This window comes from Trichoplusia ni, chromosome 1 (assembly GCF_003590095.1).
Source record: "Trichoplusia ni isolate ovarian cell line Hi5 chromosome 1, tn1, whole genome shotgun sequence".
Classification (NCBI taxonomy): domain Eukaryota; kingdom Metazoa; phylum Arthropoda; class Insecta; order Lepidoptera; family Noctuidae; genus Trichoplusia; species Trichoplusia ni.
In genome coordinates this window covers 12,872,144-12,880,605 of record NC_039478.1, presented here as the reverse complement: position 1 = coordinate 12,880,605, position 8,462 = coordinate 12,872,144, and the positions used below count along the sequence as shown (strand labels likewise).

Genomic DNA, 8,462 nt, shown 5'->3' with positions numbered 1-8,462 from the left:
ATACTTCTATACTAATATATAAAGCTGAAGAGTTTGTTTGTTTGTTTGTTTGAACGCGCTAATCTCGGGAACCACTGTTTCGATTTGAAAAATTCTTTTTGTGTTGAATAGACCATTTATCGAGGAAGGCTATAGGCTATATAACATCACGCTGCGACTAATAGGAGCGAAGATACAATGGAAAATGGGGAAAATTCTAACCACGTGGACGAAGTCGCGGACAACAGCTAGTAGTTTGATAATGAGCTTCGTAAACTCTTTAGGAGCCCAAAATAACTGCATAGATCTATTAAACCAAATCGTCTGGTATTTAACGCGTCTTTTTTGAAATAAATATGAGAATTAAATTTACTATTATAGACCTAACTGGGCTACATAGTAAACAGCGGTAACTATGTAAGTCCCGGCTCTCAGTCACCTCTATATTCAACTTGATCAAAGCCCCAGACTCACAAACTTTCGTCTTTATGTATTAACGTAATCGATTAATTCTTCAATATTCAGCGCCGGTACAACACGACTTTTAATCAGCGTATTAGACATAAAACAACCAAACAAAGCCTTAAATACTGTTTATATCAAGACAGTGTTTAAATTTAGTGCCTGTTATATACTACTACTGTTAAGCTATATAAGAGATTTATTATGTTAAGTAAATACAATTTAATATATCATATGCGGATACGCTTAGTCTTATCCTAGTTTCGCGTGGCGTGTGACAATGTACGATATCCTTGCTCAATGGTTGGTGAATAATTATGGGTGCATGTTAATGCTAAGATATTAAGGCGTCTGTCTATATCTATTTCTATTGATAAAATAACTTTCGTGAGGCAGATTCTTAAATATTTATTTAATAACGGGTATATCAAGATACACTCGAGAGCAGTGGCGTGATCGCAAGTTGAGCTGAGTTCGATAAAAACGCGTGTTAATACTGTTATTAAATAATTAATTATGTATCTGTCTAGTTTATTAGTTCATTGAAATGTCTATGCTTATGACCCTTTCTTTCCCACTACGTAATATACCCGATAGCAACTATGTCTTCTACTGCGCGTACGCATGTACGAATCTCTGGGTTTGTTTGGCGGTAGTTGCTTGGACACTAACGTTGTCTAATATTACAGGTCTGAGACTTGTGCAATGACTAAATAATAATAATAACTGTATTGGTTTTTTTTGGTATATGTTTACTTATTGATTTCTATTACAAATTGCAATATTATTTGTTATAAACTGGATGTATAGAATTTTTTAAGTATTGACATTTCGTTTTCATTTTTCACCTCGTGGTTGATTTTTATTATGCGTATGTACTAGTCATAAATACCGAGCAATAAAAATATCGTTATCATTGCAAAAAATATCGGAAGCATGTTTATTGAATTATTCATTAGTTAATTAATTTGTATCTTAATATGAGGCTATCAAAATTTAATTATGTTTAAGTTACTAAATCGTAAACATAGAAACAACATCCTTATCTTTGCTCAGTCTCTACCTTAATTATTGTTTGTCTATGATTTCAAACACACTTTCTTTCGTTTATTCTTTTTGTAGAGGTTCTTTTTCTTAATAATATTAAGTTTTTTTCAAAGGCAATGTGTGAACACAACCTGTGTTAAATTAAGTGAATTTATTTCTAGATATAAATAAGTCAATATTATTTTAATATTTCAATTAATTCTGTGTAAATAATGTACATAAAAGCTCAATGTAAGACTGGCGTGTACTAACATGCGGGCAACCCATACTTGTGATATCCATTGATAAAATTAATATAGAACAATTGTACATATTACCTTTCTAGTTAAAATGGCTGTAAATATTAGGTTGAATATAGATATCTAACTTCAACTTTTGATACTTGGCTTTTCAGCCGTTAAATACTCAATCAAGCTTGACTCTTAGATTTTAATTCAATTTGTTTTTTTATTCTTCTTGTGATTGTAATTCATTTTGGCAGCTTTACTTTAATACTCACACTAATATGACTTAATTGGCTTATTAAAGAGCAATAGTTTTTGCTGCATTGTGTTCTGCTCAATCCCGTAGATAAATCATATTTAACAAGCATTACAAGTAATGGAATCACTCAAATGTATCGAAATAATTCTATTTCAGTTGAAGCAATGCTTGTGCTTGTAGAAATGTGTTACGATAAAAAAGGTTCTGTTAATTCATCTTCTAATTATGAAACATACTATTAAAATATAAAGACAATATATATATAATTGTTTAATGACATGTAGATAGATAGGAATTAAATAATACCTCAGTTATAACTGCAAATTGTTTTTACCTTTGTTTTTAATCGACTTCAATAGGAGGTTATGATTGTGTCACTTCTCTTGTGTGTAATTGTTTTGATATAGTTCTACCTTACATTGTCCTTTATATATTTTTCTTTTTCATACTGAAACTCCTCGTGAGAATATTTCAGCAATACTTTAAAATATTATATAATAGAAAATATGGCTGTGACGGAAAGCTTTCAAATCATAAAAAAATATTGTCATTCAAGTCGATCAACAAATTGTATTCATGATTGACCATTGATGCTAGACGCAGGAATAAAATTATTTTCATGGATTTTGTTGCAGTTTATCAAGGTGTCTGGATACCAAAGTACTGCGCATATTGCGAAGCAAGCAGTTCTTAGAATATTAATATAAGACAGGGCACGAAAATCATGGGTAGGCCACCTGTGACACATGCGATATCATGCAAAAGCGTTAAAATAAACCGCTATAGAATCCATTCAAATAATGTTTTATTTCTATACATTTTATTTTTAAACTAGGTTTCATTATGGGGCATGGGCACAAGTAGAATAAGTGCGTTATCATTTCTATCATTTAGTATCCCATAACATTCGTTACAATACACTATAAGTTTAACTTTAAGCAATAATCCGCAAAATATTCTCCCATACGCTTTTTTCAACATCGAAATGTGTCTGTAGCTAGATAATTTCATTTGACATTGACATGAAAATGTAAAAGGAATAATAAAATTCAAAAAGTGCTGACTTTCTTGTTTTTCTCGCACCTTACCAAATTCTCGTGATGTTTTTCATACGACCGTGCATGTCAATGCTGCTGAATTGAGATTAAGATAGTAGGACATAATCCAAATTCAATATTTTTTAAAAGTCACTTTTAAAGAGATAGAAGTATTTTGGAATGTGTCCATAAACATATTCCTAGCAGAATGAAAGGATTTGTTCATCGAATCTCGAGGCTTCGATTTTGGTCCAATTCTATTCCCAGCGTCGAGTTGCCTCACCCCGTTCTTATTATCTATAGGCCCAGTTTAAGAATATCAAATATACTCAAACACATATAACTTTCGAAGAATATATCCGGATTTATCGTATTACTTGTAGTAGCGCATCTTTTAAAAGTAAAATGAAAATTCCGACTCGCACTTGACCGATTTGTTTTACCAGCTACATACTAGATTCAAATTTAATCAAATGATAGTGTCATATTGCAGGACATCAAGCACACGAGGAGTGACAAGGAGGATAGTAAATATGCGTATTTGTTCAAGAATAATAAAAATGACTAAACCGTTTACAGCCTACAAATCTGAACACATCATTACTGAAATTTGTTTTCTTTGCATTAATAATGAAACCTTTTTGAAAAAGTTATTTGTTAAACAAACTAATCCATGTTTATTTAACGTCAATGAAGAAATCTTTGCTTTGCAAGGTAGAAAAACGAAAGAACTAAACGTTTGTAAGAAAGAAAAGCGGTTTCAGTAGGTAGAGCTACTATCCTAACACAGCTGCCATTAAGTGTGTTTATAATCATGAAAATTCTCACAATACTACTCTTTATTTCTCTCGTTCTGAATTCAATTGCTGGAGGGATACAAAACGATGAACCGATAATCACGAATTGTTCCGATCTCCTCTCGTTTGTCTCATACATACAAACAATATTTATCGACACGGGTGAAGCTACCGATTCTTCGTTAAAAACTTGTCTGCTAAAAAATATTCAAGACGACCAAGCCGTTACGGTTATCAAAATAAAAGAGAAAGAAAAGGATTTCATGATCGATTTCACCAAACCATTGTTTCTGACCAGCGACATGCCTGCCATCACGATTTTGATAGATAGATTATCATTAGACTTAATCGACGCTCCCTTTATTCAGAGCATGTTTATATCCTATTGGTCGATAATCTCTTTCGTAGTAACCAGTGAAGAACAGTTTAAGTGTGATGGATTAATTATGAATTCAGAAGATCGGACGCTTTTGGAAGAGTTTATGAACAAAATTTGGTTGAAATTCCGATTCATGCTTGTTGGCGTGGCATTTCCCTTTGCGTGCCAAAATACGTATGCTGGATATCATGGAAAAACACAATCTAATACAAGTTTGTACAATAGACCCATCAAATTGTTTTACGCCGAACGTCCCATTGACGTCCGCGGAGTTTTTATGAAAGCAGGAAGGCTACTAGCTGAGCAGTATCCGATACGAGCAAGCATATTTTTTAGATATCCAACATCTATAACTACTTGTAAAGACACGCTTTACATTCGGCGGTTTGATCGAGACCTCACATACGGCTTCTGCGGACTAGATGGTATGGTAATGCATGACGTACTGAAATACCTCAAGTTTAATTTAACATTTTCTGAAGACGAGAGCTGCATCAATTACGGCTATGTAAATTCTGGAAACGTCAGTGGCAGTTTGGGCTGCATCGCACGGAAAGAACTTGACGTATCCTTTAATTCAAGGTTTATGACTTTTTATTCCAATGAAAATGTTCATTATCTGTATTATGTTACAACAGATTCTCTGTGTGCCCTGGTGAAGGAATCTGAGGCAATTCCAATATGGATCGCAGCTTACAATTTCTCTAAATTCTCAGTATTTTGCTTTCTATCTTCTTTGATAGTTGGCATAGGACTACTTATGTGGTTAAAAGGGTTCATTGAAAAAATGCTAACTGGCAGAAAGCCAATGACCTTATGTTTCTACGTTCAAGATGCGATCAAATCCAGTACACTGGGATATACGCTGCGGAATAAAAAAACAGTTTTAAGAAGCACGTGTTTGTTTCTCTCCATAATTATAAATGCGATATTTCAGGTCAGTTGAGATACATAGATAGATAAGAAAATGCTATCAGTTTCTCCTTACCTATATAAATAAGGCTTTCTGCGCAAGATACATTTCATACGAATATCTGAAGCCATACTTGAACCACAGTAGGGTAATTGTTAAAAAAAAACGACTTCTGTACTAAGGGACTTAATTCTTGGTTTGCGGGGTTTTACAAACATCAGGTCTCATGCATAAATACTCAAGACAAGCATTCGCAGATCACATAAATGCCTCTTCTTAGCGGGGATCAACCCCACGACAAGTCGCGCTTAGTGGCTTTGGCGTGGTGACCTCAACCTCTTGGCTCTCTGTGCAGTCCTTTATAGTTCTCTAATCTACTCTTCTCTCTAAATCTACTGCTTTATTGTTATTAGTCTTACTGTCTGAGTCTCACTGCCACACATCTTGATAAGACTTGTTATGCTTTTGGCATCAATCGGTTTATTTTTGCGACCTCTTGAAATATCTGTTCATTTTTTCGTATGTCCAACACTAATTACTTTATTTTTACCAGAGTCACGTAAACCGAACTTACACAACACTTCAACGATACAAAAATATCGAAACTCTCCAAGAACTTTATAGTAGTGGAACAACGTTGCATACTTCACCTAATGTTAAAGAGCTGATAAGGCAAGTTATTGACCCCAAAGAGAAATTACAAGTAGATTTCTTGAACCGAGCCCAGATGTCAACGGGAATGAAACTAGGTGAGCCAAATGCTGGTAATTAAATAATGTTTAATGGTACAGTAAACACATTCATATTAACAAGGTGAGAGTCTCCCCTTTGGTTATCTATTTGGAGGTATTGTTTATAAAAAATTGGTGATCAAAACCTTCTGAGCAAAATCCGTTGAGGGAAATGCGTTGAGTGTCCAAAGCTATCACACAGGATTTCACAAAAATACTCATAATATTTCTAGATAATATTATTTTCACAGATTTCCTAATAGACAACCCTAAAGTGACGACGCTTGACAGAAAAAACGATGTTGCAATGCAAATACTCGAACACTACAAGGACAGTCAGGGAAAACCTATGATTAATATCGTTGAAGAATGTTTTAGAACCTACTTCGTATCTTACATCGCCAGATCAGGTAAATGTATCTTATGCCTATTAACATGGCCATGGGCATATACGTTCTCGAGGGCAATTCAAGGCTTCAAGATCCTACGAGCCCGACGATACGTGATTTATGATCACCACGCTAAACCGCGACGGGTCCGATCTTCGCGTAAGAACAAGCATGGCTTGATTAACGAGTAATTACTCTAGTTATCTTGAGCATGTGTCTTGGATGTTAGAGAAAACCCTCACGACACAAGGTTTCCATTCTTTAATAAGCAAGCCTTATAAAAAAATATATGTATTTAATTCAACGAAAACATTAATTTCATTTTAGGATTTCCATTCTTCGAGAACGTTCGTGAATTTATAGAACGAATGCAAGGGGCAGGATTGCCCGCAATGTACTATACTTGGACCCAACGCATGCTTGGGATACCAGGATGGAGTATGAAAAACCCCCAGGAAGCGCGTCCTTTCGCTGAAACATCATTGGATAACCTTCGGATCTCTTATGCAATACTGTTCTGCGGTTATTTTTTGTCGACCATATTGTTTATCGTTGAACTATGGAAAGGCAGGCGAGCACGTATTCAAAGAAGAAAGGTCTTAAAACGTAAACTTGCGAGGAAACATTTGCGTAACGCATTTTAGGCATCAATATTGTCACCAGCACCTAACGGCTCTAGCACTTTTTTAGGTACGATGAAGATAAATTACTTATTGTGAAAAATGTTTTCCAGCATCTAGCCATTTACTATGAATAAAACTTATTTGTGTGTATAATGTGTTTAATTTTCTTTTCATACAACATTAATCAACCTGCAAAACGCGAAATACATAATACATTTGCGCTAATGATTGCTAAACACTATATGATAGAGCAAAAGGTTTTTAATTTTTTACTATTAGAAGTGACCTTGCCCATTCTGTCTTCTCAGATAAATCTTTCATTCCCACAAACTTAAAGCGAACTTTACACAACCTGCTCTTTCCACAATACCTGACCACTAAGGTAACGTTCAATCAGTACTTCCCACCAGTTATAAGTCGCTTAGTGACCCGTGGATAAAACTTACTATCTTACTAAGGGATTTAATCATATATATTTTCCAAAGGATTAAGGAGTGGGTAAATGAATTGTCACGTGGTTTTGTCGTAAAATGGACAATCGTTTGAGCAGACACGTTCTGGAGTGGAGACCTTTCTTAATGATAGAGGTGCTAGGTGGTAGAGGCTGGACAGGAGAGGCCTGCGACCTCTGGAGGAACTTAATAAAAGTCGATTGTGGCAAGATTACGAGATACAATCTCATAGAAACTATTACTGTTTTATGTTACTTCTGCCCATGAAACACATTGGAGCAGTTTTATCAAATACATTTCAGAATATAATCCGAGGTTCTTCTAGGCTTACCGTGTCATTTTTGAGTAGATCTGCCGCAGTTAGTCTCGAGATAGATTTGTCTGTTACAGTGGACTTAGCTATTCAACAAGACCTGTCAGACAGGCTCTGTTTAAAATTCTAGAAATGCTAAAATACTACTCGATGGGGTTGCGACGTTTCATTAAGAAGCTTCAATGGCTACCCTCCAGCTTAAACAGAATCAGGTTACGATGTGGCTTCAAAGTACTAAGTCGAGACGTCCAAAGAAGTTAAATTTTGAAGGGATTGCTGAGCTTCTAAAGCCACCTTCCATTTCCTGTAGCAGATCAGCCCTATGTTGTTCCAATCGAATTTCTGTATAATCGGATAGCGGGAAAGTTACAGACAATGAGAGAGATAAATCCAAATAAAAGCTTGAAGAAGATGTATATAAGGCTATATGTTTAAGTGTCATCATTCGCCTAGCTTTTTCCCAACTATGTTGGGGTCGGCTACCAGTCTAACCGGTTTCAGCTAAGTACCAGTGTTTTACAAGGAGCGACTTCCTATCTGACCTCCTCAACCCAGTTACCTGGGCGACACGATACCCCTTGGTTAGACTGGTTGTCAGACTTTTCAAGCTTCTGACTACCTGTAACGACTGTCAAAGATGTAAGAATAACAGCCGGGGCCCACAATTTAACGTGCCTTCCGAAACACGGAGGAACTCCTTATGACAAAGATGGTCACCCATCTACGGACCAACCGCGTCAAGCATAGCTTAACCTGTGATCGTTTCACTTCTGCGGTTATGGCTTAGCCACGAGCTCCTCGTCTATATGTTTAAGTGTATTAATACAAAATGATTGATCTGATTACAGCGGAATAAT

At 35.5% G+C, this 8,462-nt stretch overlaps 2 protein-coding genes across 2 annotated transcripts; both read left to right on the top strand.

Moving 5' to 3' along the window:
• The first annotated feature begins 3,542 nt into the window (after positions 1-3,542).
• Positions 3,543-5,348, top strand: LOC113495831. Its single transcript, XM_026874844.1, has one exon. It carries the CDS (start codon positions 3,823-3,825, stop codon positions 5,128-5,130), a length of 1,308 nt encoding a protein of 435 aa, XP_026730645.1. The 5' UTR covers positions 3,543-3,822; the 3' UTR covers positions 5,131-5,348.
• Positions 5,349-5,653: 305 nt separating this feature from the next.
• LOC113495762 lies at positions 5,654-7,292 on the top strand. The gene is made up of 3 exons (XM_026874723.1): positions 5,654-5,846; positions 6,080-6,238; positions 6,545-7,292. Exons 1-3 carry the CDS (start codon positions 5,825-5,827, stop codon positions 6,859-6,861), a joined length of 498 nt encoding a protein of 165 aa, XP_026730524.1. The 5' UTR covers positions 5,654-5,824; the 3' UTR covers positions 6,862-7,292.
• Positions 7,293-8,462: the final 1,170 nt, after the last annotated feature.